This window comes from Nomia melanderi, chromosome 9 (assembly GCF_051020985.1).
Source record: "Nomia melanderi isolate GNS246 chromosome 9, iyNomMela1, whole genome shotgun sequence".
In the NCBI taxonomy this organism is placed as follows: Eukaryota; Metazoa; Arthropoda; class Insecta; order Hymenoptera; family Halictidae; genus Nomia; species Nomia melanderi.
In genome coordinates, this window is record NC_135007.1 from 9,044,372 (window position 1) to 9,058,515 (window position 14,144).

The 14,144-nt window shown below is 46.7% G+C and overlaps 1 protein-coding gene across 8 annotated transcripts in view; it reads left to right on the top strand.

Moving 5' to 3' along the window:
- Nucleotides 1-14,144, top strand: part of sv (paired box protein shaven) — a 199,451-nt gene that overhangs the window by 29,980 nt on the left and 155,327 nt on the right. For 7 of the 8 annotated variants that reach the window (XM_076370608.1, XM_076370609.1, XM_076370611.1 and 4 more), the window contains exon 2: nt 12,964-13,269. In XM_076370608.1, coding sequence (XP_076226723.1) covers nt 13,068-13,269 — 202 coding nt within the window. In that variant the 5' untranslated portion in view covers nt 12,964-13,067. The remainder of the gene's footprint in view (nt 1-12,963; nt 13,270-14,144) is intronic. The other variant, XM_076370610.1, reaches the window with a different exon arrangement.

Sequence of the window (14,144 nt, forward strand, 5' to 3'; positions counted from 1 at the left end):
GATAATCGCAGATTATGCTCGCGGACTAACTGTATCACCGTCGGGCTTCCTACTCCCTTTTTTTCTTCTCCAGAAATACTGCTCGTATCTGTAATCTTCTTTGCTCTGTAGAATTCGCTTTAAATGGTATCCTCCTAGGAATGAAAGGATGCTCAGAATAAAGGCAGTCCGGCGAAGTGCATACATCATTGTACGGCCGGGCTCATTGTCTTCCATTGAATCGCGAATTCCGAACAGAATTGGAAGCAGTAAAACTTTCTTTTGTATTTTCCGTTAACCTGTTCCCTACAAAACGCGAAAACAAAATGATTGAAACGTAACATAAATTTAATTTTTGTGCCGAAGGAAATTCTTCACGTGCTCACAATATCTACAACATTCCGCAGAAGACATATACATTCTGCCTATTATTTTCCACGCTCTAATCAAAGTTAACAGTTACACAGATTCAAGTAAACATCGATGGCACGCATACATTAAACAATCGCAATAATTACTCAAATCCGAAAAGCACTTAAACCAACGATTGAAACTTGCATTACGTAACAATCCTAGTTCAAGCTTCCAAGGGTGGTTCAAATATCCTCCATCATCTGGCCATCCAACTGTGAAACTGACTAGGTTCCAAAGTAGCTTCCCGACCTTTCAGAGATCATCCAACGGATCGACGATTATTCCTCCGCCCGTTTCTCCGAAGGAGTCGCGCTTCCGATTCCGGTTTCCCGTTGGTGAAAGAAGAAAGAGAGAAGGCTGCCATGCCCAGAGAACGAGCGAGAGAGATCCAGTGAACGAACGAGTCTGTCGAAGCAGGAGGCGGATAAGTAAGTTTTAAAGAGCCACCTGTGGAACCCGTGGCACGCGCCACACTCGGTCTAATCCCCAAGTTGTTCCCTTCGGCCCCGTCCCCATCATGCAACGCTTGGTAGCAGGTAACAGGGTACCAAGGTGCATCCCGCCAAAGATCAGCCGCAGCATCTGTTTAAGGCCAGACCTGGAGTCTTTCGAGTCCACGCCGTGTGATTACATCTACATTCTATATAAACGCCGGTTCCGTGATTATCTGCTAGTCCATCTGCCGATTCCCTGACCCCGGACGTTTCTATCTTCCTCGGACGCGTTCGATCCTCCATTTTTCCCCCCTCTTTCGGGCCGCAGTCCAAGCCGCTGCGCCGGTAGCCGGAGCGCCAGGATAGAGATCTCTGATGGAGTCGTTGAATTTATTGGCGGGCTTGGAATTTTCGCGGCCACTGATTGGAGACTGGGATTCCGCCTGTTCAGGATTATGCACGCCAGATATTTACTCTGACCTTTTAAGATTCCGATGAGACTCTCGAACTCGATACCGAGCGGAGCTTCGATTATGCGAACTGGTCGGCCGGAACGGTGATGTTTTGATGCAGGAATGAACTTCGATTTTTATATAATACTTTCGTGCGATCGCTCGCGGAAGCATTTGGGCAAGGCATAGAAATGCGGGGAACGTTATTTTTCCGGCAACATTCGAATATTTTATGTGAGAGACTGCGAATTCCATCAGTGTTCGCGGGTCGTCTGAGAGTTAATATGTTACACATAAATGAACTTGTCTTTTTATCAGCCCATGAAACAACAAACAGGAAACTATTTAATCGCATCAACATTATATAAACCAAATATTTTCTTCGATATAAAAATCAATCGAACAAACTGTTTTAGTTTGTAGTTTAGAAAGCAACGTACACAAAATTGAAAGTGTTGAATTTCTGGTCGCAACCAATTGCAACTTTCTAACCGACTCATTCCCGTCAAACTCGATACAATTTTCGTCCTGGTCCTACCGTGGAAAAGTATCCGTTGATCATTTTGGTGGAACACGTCGATCTCAATTACTGATTAATAAACTCGTCTAGGGAACACGTAAGGTGGGTGCGAGGGAAAGTCGAATTAGCATAACCAACGTCGCAGGGCAGCGTGTCACTTAAAGTAACCAGGTACGAGTTTCGCTAATGGAACAATAATTAACGCAGTCGGCACGATCATTAAATCGTGCATTCTTGGGCTATCTCGCCGCGGTAAACGCCGCGGAATATCGGTTTCCGCGCACGGGCCGCGTTAACGCATCGAAAGCTCTCGATTTCGTGTCGTTAGAGGCGTTAATAGGGGAAAAACCGGCTGTCAGGCTGCTGGGACGGTCGGCGGCGGATCGGGACCCGTCCGATAATTACAAAGTTGATCGCCGATCGGAATCGATGATCTCAAGCGGTAATGGCGCCCGGAGTAAGCACGGCCGTTGGACGGCCCTTCGCCTCGTGAGACGGGCACTGGAGGCAACGTTTATGAGGCGTTCGTGACCGGAGGTGGAACTATGACAAATTCGTCCGAGCTACCGGAAATTAATATTGACTTTTTGCTCGCCGCCTAAAGTCGAAACCGCGAGCGTCGGTCACGGAATGCGGTGGCCGGTCCCGATTTTTCTATCCCGCGTTCCTCCATCTTGATCAAGGATGGAATCGAAACGCACAGTGGGCAACGTTTTTAGTTCTACTGGTGAAAGATTAGTAACGTTTGAATAAAATAAGATAAGTTGATTTTATTGGAATAATGGAATGTTTTCTGGTAGTGGCACGAAGAAATGATTAATTATCTAGGTTTTCTTTACGACTAAGGTAATTTGCATACGGTCCATTATTTTCGATCGAATTATAAGCAAATGCGGTGATGGTAATGGTATTGTTGAAGCACTCTTCGTTCTCCTCTGTATTTCTACTCTAATTGCGCAGGCTCCGGCCTTATATGTCTTTGGCGATCTGAGATGTAAAATGTTGCGGCAAATCGGAAACGTGGTACTTCTTTATTGTACGGAGTTACTTGTAATAATTAAAGATTATTGCTGTTACTGTTATTCAAACGACATCGTTACTATACTTATTATATTTGTCATGTCATCATTTCATCTCTTTGAGAGCTCCGAAAAATTGATTTTTCCCCACGGAAACCGATGTTTTCCTGTTGTGCGGTGTGCCGCGTGTCTATAAAAATCGGACGATAGGGGAGAGCCGCTTCCGATTTAGTGCGAGCGTTGGGGAACGTTGCTGTACGGGGTCCTCGCGTGAACAATTGCGGGAACGAAGCTTATCGCATGCCCGATCCGAGTGCTCCGGAGACGGGGCCCCAAGGATGACGAGGGTTGATGTTAATTTCTGTACGTCTCTTTTTGCCGGAGCGTTGAATTATTAAAATTGAGATTGAGTAACGCGAGCGCAACGAGGTGGAAGTGTGCTAAGTTACTGTGTAATTTCTGATCGTTAGTTTGTTATTAAGCGCGCGGCAAAAGTTGCGTTCTTCTGCTTCTTAGATGAAAAGTGTACAGTTTCGCTCCAGTGGAATGCACTTTGCTGGTAACTTCGACAAAAACTTGGTTGGTTATTAATTTGATTTTTCGCATTGCTACGGCGACTTTCATTTATCTTGACCATCCGAAATATTTCGCTTAATTGTGACAACACAGTAAGATCGTTTTCAATAGAACTCATAGGATTCAAGGTGAGAATCGTATAGCTAGCAAAACTTTGTATGATCATTGTTGCACCCCTTAGTCACTCAATATTATTGTACAATAAAGCATAATTGTTCATTGCATCATCGAACCTACTAACCTGTACTTACACGCTGATCAAAATAAATAGAACACTGAGTGTATAATCTCAACATTTTCAAGAACCAATTCAAGATGAAATTATTATACTTTAATAGCAATGTCCAGCATTATAAAGCCATGTCATATAATAAAATTCTTCCGTTGCTCGTTAACCGAATGTATCATTCGAATAACGAATGCACTAACTAGTTCGATTTACCGACGTAGAAATCCTATTCTAACCTCTGCAGCGCGCGTTACAACGCCAGGTGTTTCTCGGAACAGCGAGCTCGAGTAACACAGAACCGTGTCAAATCTAATTTTATTGCGCTTTTCCGATTCCAGTAAATCCGAATACTTCCCCTAGAACCGTGCGCGCGCGCGCACGGTCGCGCGGCTTTTATACAGACAAAAGCGTGTTTCCGGCAGAATCCGCGGGCACGAACCAGTCCGTGTATCCCGGACATTATATTCGACTGTAAGTCCGCGACAGGTACTCGTCGCGGCGCCGATATTACCGGTTGGTTTATCGATAACGCGAGTCGGCGCGGGCATAGGAAGTGTTCCCCTCGTAAAATGGCGGCCACGCCACGCCACGCGGCGCGCGGCGGAACACTAAATTCCTCGAGTTAGCGGTGATATCGTGACACGCGTGTCCGCCCGTGTATAATGTTTCGAGCGTGTCGAGTGAGCCGGTAGTAGGAAATTTACGCGTGCGTCTCGCCAGACTTCTCTCGATAGACCAGCTTTCGATTACATAACGACATAACGGTATACAATAAAGTAACATGCAATAACGCCGGTTGCTCCCGCAGGGGTCGCTGGTTGCTTCGGGAAACGCTTCGTGGCCGGTTGATCGGCCGCGCGAAGAAATCGGCCTTCGAAATTCCGGTTTTTCCCTGGAAAATAAGATGAACGCCCTACGCCGCCTCTCCTGCATCTCGTCTGCGTCACTCCCCCTCCAATGCCATGTGTTCGGTACGGTTGCGTGTAATAAACTAGCGGCGCGTTGCTTATTACGCGGCGTGTCCGCGAAAACGTATGAGATTTCATTCCAGACGCGGAAACGACTTTTCAAGCGGCCCGTACGGATGCATCAAAGACATTACGCCCCGTCCGCCGCTCGGCCGTGAAATAATTCCGGGATGATTAATCGCGACGATTCCCGTAAAACCCGTGCAACTATCCCCGGCTTATCGTTCGGCCGGCCGATCGCCTGGCGAATACTTTGTGACCGGGATTAACGATCGTAACCGTCGCCATTCCCTATAATACGCTCCTTTTTTTCCCCCCGTTTCTTCGCCTTCGCGCTCGCCTTCTTCTTTTTCCATCCCGTCGTCGCGTCGATCGAAAGGCTAATCGCATTCCGCTTAATTAGAGTTTTCCATCGTGTAAAAATGCCGGATTACCGGACGGTTTAGAGGAACCTGTTCGCATCGACGATCAAGCTTGAACGATTTTCTTCCTGAAATATTAATCCTCCGATGCTAAATGCTCGACCACGAATCTTTACGCTAATTTCCGTGTTTCGCGGGTTCGCCACGGAAAAATCCGCGTCAAGGGTAACGTTTAGCTGGCTAATGAATTCTCATAGCTGCACGCGATGTAAACGCACACAAATCTGTGGCTTATTCGTATCTGGTTTACGGAGCCCGCGAGTGTGACGGATCTCAGGTTCCATAAATATTACTTTCCAGCGATTCCTGGTGACTTTGATCGATGCAATGATACGAATGTACGTTATAATGCGTTCCCTTCACGACTTCCTAATTTCGATCATCTATGTATATTACACTTACTTCGCAGCAAATACAAGTATCAAATCAGTACACATAAATTCTGAGATTTAAACGCTGAAAGTATATATGTAACTACATATAGTAATATACAGCAGGTTAACGTTTATACGATTAAACAAGAAATAATTTACGATATTCGAGCAAAAACTACTTATACCACAAATTTACATGTACCATTTCAAACATAAATTCTTACCAACGTGTAGATACACACTCGCAACATTATCATCTACAATTCCGCAAATCTACACTACCTTCACCTCAAACATTTCATACACAACCGTCACAAATCCGAAGAAAACCTATTCTCTAGACAAGTTACTTCAGTACATACCCGTAGACGCTAGACACCTAAACACGCCCATAGCTTTTACAGCGGCCAACTTCATAGACGCATACACACGCCCATAGCATCTGAAAGGTAACCATCCGCTACTCCTGCTGTCCAATATCACCCTATAAACGACTATTGAATCGCGGAGACGCGGTGGCGCGAGAATGGCCGTGAACGGCACGTGGCACAGGTGGCTCATCGAAAGCGGTCGGGCCCGCGAAACCGGCGGGCGCGTCTTTTCCCTTTTACTCGGTTCGCTGCTCCGATAGGAAGTTGTCGCGCGCGCGCGCGCGCGTGCACGTCGATTCCAGAACTGGAATTACTTGACCCAGGCCCGGTACTCTCCTCAACACGAGGCGATATACCGGTGTCCAGCGAGGCTCGAGCGTGCGGCCCGTGTGTCTCGTGGTACTACGTGGGCCGCTGCTCTCTCGCCATGCTCCAGTAGGCTCAGGGGATTTTTGTTCATTAACAAGACACACCGCGCCGCCGTCGCCGCGGTCTGTCGAGGGGGGGGGGGAGAATCGGGCGTGCACGCGCGTACACCGACCGATAACGATGGCCACGATTTACGAGCTGATCCGTGATAAACCCGCGAACGTGGCAGATTGCCGAACGATATCGGCGCCGGGGTCAATTGGGCCCCCGTTCATGGAAAATCAGCTGCAAAGTGGATCCCGTGATTTACGACCGCTTCCGAGACTATCCCGATCACTCGGGCCAGTCCCTTTTTATTGGCAGACGTAGGCTCTTACGCGTCCGCCGAGCGGTTTAGCCGCAGCGATTGGACGGTCTCGAGCAATCCGACGCGTTCGAGCTTCGGATACGGTTGATGACTCACGAATCCGCTGGCGAGTCGCTCTCCACCGTGTTCATTTTAATCAGCTTTTAGCGGGGAATAGGTTTGATGGATGATTGAAATTGCGGGGGATGTGGTTTTGTAGCGTTAAACTTTTTTTTGGGTATCCGTATAGCAGGTGATGTTCATAATGGAACACGTGATTTTGGAATTCTTGTTTTTCGTAGACTGATTTGATGTACTATGTTATTTAGATAAAATGTGTGAAATATTGCGGTACAATTGTGCTTTCTCTACACTGTGTTACTAATGCAACAATTTTTCCTTGGTTTGTGTAGGAGTTTGTATGAAACGGGGTTTGCACGACGAGGTGCAACGAGGTGGTAAAGAACTCGAGTAAGAATAAACTTTGTACAAAACGCCACACAAAACACTGATACTATTCGAAAAATGTATCGCGTTCCGAATAATCTCGAAAAGCAATTTGAAAATAATGATATTCAACCTTGGACCCCCTGCGTAAATGTACATTTCATAACTCGTGCATTAAAGTGAAATCTTTATACGCGTCTGCATTCCACGAATAAAAAGCTTCCAAGTCAGCGTCAACTCTATATACGCGTTTTTATATATATATATATATATATAAAATACATTACAAACATACATACATACTTATGTACATATACACACAGAAATAACAGGATAATTCACTTTCAACTCATGAACAGATTAATCCATTCCGCCCATAATAAACATAGTAACTACCCAATAAATACTTAAAGACACTTAAACGCCCGACGAATAACTCTGTAGGTTTACGACTGTTCCGCGCTCGCAGCGTTCATCGTCGCCGCGCCGCAACGCAACGCGCGCGAGGGGCCAGCGCCTTACCACGCGTCGAAGTCTCCCGGCCCCGGCGCGCCTCGTATTAATGTAGATATATGCGTTTGTGAATTGCCCGTGTACCGGTACCACGTGCGCTCCCGCGGTGGCCAAGTACGGGTAATGGGGTTAATGAGCGCCACGGACCGATCTTTTTGTTCGTTGAAAGCTCGATCGAGAGCCGATGCTAATCCGCACCGCCGCGGATCGCGTTCGACGGGGAGGAGCAGAGTAGCAGTACATAACTGAATATTCATGTCCGCGGCCGGCCACGGCGGAATCGCTCGCGTGCTTGCAGTTCGCGCGCGAAACCCGCGCGATACGCATGCGATAATTGCCTGAATGATTGCCGGGAAAAACTGGATCCGTCCGTACTCACGAATCTTCGGATTATTATGAATTATTTATTTCCTCGATCTTGGCCGCTGCCACCGCAACGGCGCACGTCCGAACGGCGGTTTTACGGCGTCAATGCTGATGAACGATCGTTAACATAACGGTAGAGAGGCGACCAGTCGTCCCGGGCCCGTGATAGAGGCCTGACAATGTTGCGGAAAGAGTAAATTGTAACGATTCGCGGACGCGGGGGTATTATTAGCAGGGGTACCATGAATTTTTACGAGTACCGGGGTTATCATTAGGTTGCCCGTCACTGTTCTAAAACCGCCACGCAAAAAGGAAAATATTAAACGGACATCCATGTTCCACCGTATACGCGGCGTTCCATTAAACGCGAATAAGAAGGAGCGTTCGGGAAGCTTTAGCTGCGATCCTCGTTCCATAAAAACGCTTTAGGGCTGATGGAAACAGGGACTCCTAGAGGCGGCAGTTCAGGGTAGCTTGCAACTTTGCCGAACCGAGAGGAATTCTAGCGTCGAGCAGGGATCCCGAGTATTCAGATAATCCAGCCATTTCGAACGTATATAAAGATACACGGTGTAGTCTATATATTCAGATAACTCACGCCTCCGTGGGTCAATAATCTTTTTGTCAGGAATTATTTCAAGGAGAGTATCGCCACTAAAACTCCAACGGCGATGAAGAAAAAGGAGGAGGACAGATCGTAACGTTTAAAAGGAGAAGGCAAAAGAACGCCGGAGAGAGCGACGCAGCGCCATTAACAACCGTATTCCCGGTTTCCGTCTTTACGATCGCGAGCCAGCCACGTGAGAAAGAATGCAACACGGAAGCTGGAAAATCCTCGCAACGCTCCCCATATTGATCATCACCGGGATTCCGCGCGTTCCGCCGGCCGATTCGAATAAATTAATAAACATGACCGAAGGGGGTAGGAGGCCCACGGTCAAGGCGCCACTAAGCGCGAGAGCGGTCAGATTCCTCCGGGCCTCGAAATCCCACGGGGCAGATGGGTAATCGGGCTGCGGGAGAGGGACAGAGTGAAACGGAGAGAGACAGCGAATCCTTTTCCAGGATCCCATCAGAAATACCGAACGCTCGCGTTCCTTTATGGGCCGACTGGTTGCATAATGTATCGGCGTTTTCGCGTGAGACTCCGCCGCTCGCCGTTTCGAGCGTTGTATACCCCGCGAACACCAGTCCTCTGGGGCTTGTCCGTGCAGGGACCGATCCCATTGTAGAGAGGCGAGACCGTTTCGAAGGCGTGCGCGAAGAGCCGCGCCAACGCGGACCGGGAGCAAGCGCGGGCAAGAGTTGTTCCTCGGTCGAGCAATTTCTTGATGCATATTGTCACGCGTTGTTAAGCCCCGAGAGCACCGCCATTACGGGCCCGACCGGGCCGGGGGATCCGACGCCGCGGCGGAGAAAGATGAGGAGGAAGCGAAGGTAGCTCTGCACGTTCTGGCCCAGCTACCGGCGCGGCGCGGCCCGGTGCATCGCTACTGCATCGGCAGGCCTTCGACTAGTTAAACCGCCAGCATCGCCTACTATTGCTGTTTGCGTAAGGTGCCGATCGGGGTTCGCATTCCTGCATGGAGATATTCGAAGCGATTAACGCGATTACTTTATTAAAAACTGATAGTATTCGATCGTTGTCGGTATGCCTGGCTGTAATCGTTTGATGTTGCTTCTTAAAACAGTTCCTTCTTCGTGTAGAGCAAGCTTGGGTTATCAGGATCCATAAGTTTGTAAATAAATATACTGTACAGCGCTTGCATTCAGTATAATATGTCTTCGCGCTCTTCTGCTTGGAAGTTTGAACATTTGCCAGTTTGTTAAGTTCAATTCTCTATTTCCAATTGGGAATCTATAATTAGGATATCATACTGCAGGAAACTCTCTCGAATCCTTCAACCCTTTTCCTTAGAAGGCAACGATCATCATTATGGATCTCCTATCCACCTAACATACTATCCACACTGATGTAGTATTCGATCGTTCTGTCCACGTCCTAGAAGTCATCGAATCGCACAGGTTAAACCCCCAGTCCTCTAGGTGAATATTTCTGATGATCCCGACCACACGTGAGAAATCCTTCCGTTCGGTTGCGTAAACACATGAGCCGACGGTTTCCCGTGGCCAGACCGTGCTCGTTTCCTCATCGGAGCGCCGACAGTTAGCTCCGGCTAGTCTCTAAACAGCGTCGGGGCATCGTCGGTGGCTAGTTAGTAAAGTACGCGGACGGTTTTCAGGGCCGCCATAAACAATGGTTTTAGCGAGTGCGTACACACGGCGTGCCACCCGGGTACGGGGCTGACTCCCACGGTTTACAGTCGGAACCAGGGGCCCTCCCTCCGAACGACTGTACGCCGCGGAGCCTGGTCTTTACGTGTACTTTGCCCCGTCGACGACTCACCCACTTTGCTTTACTTAAGGCCGTTCGAGTCTTGCACCGGTCGCCTCCTTTCTCCCCCTGCCGGAACGATCGTCCCGGGCTTTTACCTGACGTTTACTCGGCGTTCTAGCTACATTCCAGGGTCCATTAGGAGGGCCCCGCGCGCTCTGGTAGCACGAGCCCCCCTTTCGACTACGCGAATACTACGTGCAACCCAGAGACAAGAGGAAGAGGGAGAACGCCAGGCCGAGAGGCAAGAGAGAAGGTTACCAGCCGTCGAACGGATGGAAGCGGGAGGGGTTACGAGCTAAACAATCATCCTCGTCCTCATTTCCGATAAGTTCCCGGCTTTTTGCTAAAACCCCGGGATCGGCTTCGCTTTCCTTTCTTGCTTCCTCTCCGTGTCGTTTCGTAGTTCCTTCCCCCTTTTTTTCGGACCTGCCGGCCGGCCGGACGGGAAAATAGGGAACGATCGGCGGCGTTCGCAGCTTGGAGCCTTGCGAATTGTTTCGTGAGGGTTCTTTGATCCTTTGACGCGGGTTTTCGAGCGTTCTGGGGAAATTGATTCGGGAAGTTGGATGAAGAATGGGTATTTGCTTTCGGCGAGTCTGAAGATTCCGTGGTACATTGAAATATTATTTCAATTCTTAAATGGGGAATTGATAACATAACGAATTTACATCATTTGTATGTGAATATATTCGTCTAACAATGATATACCAATTTGTGTTCATTTTTTTTAATGTTTTAATATTTTTCACGTTTGGTTTTCGAATTGTTTAGTTAACTGTACTTATTTATTATTTATTATTTATTATCGAAACTTATTTGATAGATATGTTGCACCTGTCCTTGAACAACAAAGTCGCTACCTTTGGTTCATAATTGGCACGAGTATCTAATTTTATCGAAAATTAATTCGGGGCTAGTAAATACCTAATTTTATAGGGTTTCTCAAGAAATGTTGTACCGGAAACGTTGCCTAAGAGCGGAGGTATCACTCCCACGAGTTAAAAGATTCGCGAATTTCCCGCGGAACGCGGGAGCCGCTTCGAATTTCACGGATGACCGACGAATGCCCAATGACGATTGGCTCATCCGCCGATACCCGCCCGGGAAGATATTACGCCGTTCCTCTTGCGCAATTCCTGCCGCGGGAACGGAAGATTCTTTTGGTACTTACAGACCCCTAACTGTGCCGTGGTTTTATTAGCACAACATGGTAAATTGTTGCCTCGAGAAGTGGGGTTTCCGTGGGGATTCACTTCTAAAGTAAATACAAGCCTGAACAGGGTTACTTTACTCGAAAAGTATTTGTGTAATTCGCGAAGAACACTGAAATCAATGTTTCAACTTCGCAGCTTTGAAAACGTGAACATGGAGAATAATCTTTATTGTTTATTCGTAAAATGATTATTTCAAAACATTCATTTATTTTCTCACGAAGAGATTGATATTTTCAACTGCATCTCATAGTTAAGAATTGGTTTTGTTGGAATTTAGTTGCCTTAGTCTGTTAATAGTACATTCGAGGAATATAAAGTGATTGTAGCAAAGATAGCATGAATTTCAAAGGTTGCGATTACCAGTCCCCGAAGTAATCTACTAATTCCATTTTCTTACAAGTTCCTTTCACTTTAAAACTAAAATTGGCGGTTCAAAACACCTACAATTTAATGAAGTACACTTTAGATCTCAAACCATTTATCAAAATACTCAGCTCGATTCTCTAATTCGCCAGGAATAAATATGTGATCCGAAACAAACGTCCAGGAGTGAAAGATTCAATTCACGTTCAGCGGTCGATCGAATTGCCAAGAATCAATTCCCCTTCCCCTTTTCTCCTCTACCATTCTCTTTCTCTCTCTCTGCTCTGCTCTCGTCACCGCTAAAGAAAAATAAAAACGAAACGATCATCCAAATCCAAGAGAACGGGTCCTCGCATCTGAGTCGAGAAACCCGACTATCGTAGCCCGAAATGACGCTCCATTCATCCTTTCATTCATCCGGGAATCGCCTCGTGGCCAGCGAGAGCCCTCTTCCGCGGCAGCCTTCTCGGCCGTAATAAGCAAAAAAGATCGGGCCGCCGGGCCATTACATAGAAAGGAACGAAGAAATCATCGACCGCGGGCGTAAAAAGCGTGGCAAAGGCGATTCAACCTCGGCCGGACCACCGAGACTTATTTTTCTGCCACTCCGCGCACCCGCGACACGCCGCCTTTCGTCGCTCGCTACCAAACGGCCTGGGGATCATTGTCTACGGCTATTCTTGCGCCATTCGAGTGTGGGAGAGGATCGCCGGGGATTGAAACACTGTTAACATTTCCTGCCGGGAAGATGGCTGACCACCCTCTTCCTGTCGACCTCGCGATCGAACGACGCAAAGAAAATTCTGCTCAGTATGGCCGTAATAAGCGTTTTTTATTCAGATTTTGCATCCTGCGGTATTGCTACCTGTTCGATGTTTGAATATATTCCTCGTTAATTGAACTGAGAAATGTATTTTTCTCTGTTAAAGGAAATATCAATGACACAGAGGGCCGGGAAATGGATACTTCTATGAATTTTCTTTAGTACGAATGATCTTCCAACTTTTTATATAGTTTCTCTTTTTCTTATTATATATTATATATTTATGATATATAAATTATACAAATATATATAATTTTATATATAATTTATTGTTTTTATTAAATATATATTGTATATTCATTATGACAAGTATTTTCGTTTAATTAATGAACTTGTGTTTTACATTATTTAATATTCGGATTCCAGAAGGAGACGAGGGGTTGACCAGACGCCTCGTCCAGATCGACGGGGTGTTCTCCGAGGTGGAGTAGGGTGGCGGAAGACGAGGGTTGGAAGGAGGGTGGCGTGCTATGATCAGCATGGAGCTTCCGGCACACGCGACGCAGCATGGTGCTCTCCACCTGGGGGTCGGGGTCGCGGTCAACCCAGGTGACCCAGCCGGAAGTGCCTTGGCCGCCATTCATCCGCATCCTCAGGACCCCCTAGCCCTCCATCACCATAATCATGGAGCTGCAACACCCGGAGGTATGCACGAGGACTCCAAGAAAAAACGTATGTTTCTTCTTACGAATCCATGTTTGTGTCCATCTTATTTAACGTAAGAACCTCGCAGGGAATCGTCGCGTGAAGTTAAGCGGAAGCAAGTTGCAAGTCAGACAATGATAAGACTTTTCAGTGAAATTCAGATATTTAAACAAAGACGCTCCCCTGCGATCTTAGATCTTATTTCAAATTATTCATTTTTATTCGGTGCGTAAATCATCTGAACATTGTAGATTTAATTTATAAGTTTTATACCTTCGATTGATTATTCAAATTTTCAATAGCTAAATGTTCGTCGATTACATTTCTTACGCGAAATTCCGTATTTGATTCGTTCATGATTCATAAATGTACATTTTCTTTATAAACTTAGGGAAATTGATTATCCTTACTTTGCATCGAAGAAAAAAAGGATTTTCGTTAATTATATAAACAGATGATATGTAAGATGCACATGATTTACTTCGTCAAATTAATTGCCAGCATAAACGGTCGATCAGTATAATGAAAATTCCACGTGTCTACGGCAATTCCAATCATCGAGTTACCGGAACAAACGAGTTTCGGCACTCAGCGCGCGATCAATGTTTTGTCACCGTAATTGATCTTCTTCTTGTCCGCATGGCCGAGTCCGATGTCCACTCTGTAAAAACGTTCCACTGACGATGCCGACACTTGTTCTTCGCCGGCCGCCGTGTATCAGCACGCTTCTGGACATTCTTCAAATTCTCCTTCCATTTCTTTCGTCCCGTTCGATGTTAGCTATTTGATCGATATACTTCCCTTACATCGCTGCTTCGCGTGCCAAGAAAATATTCGTGTACTTCCAAGTCGAATTACTCCACGTACCGATAAATTACAGGCTGTCAAACTCCATTTTTATT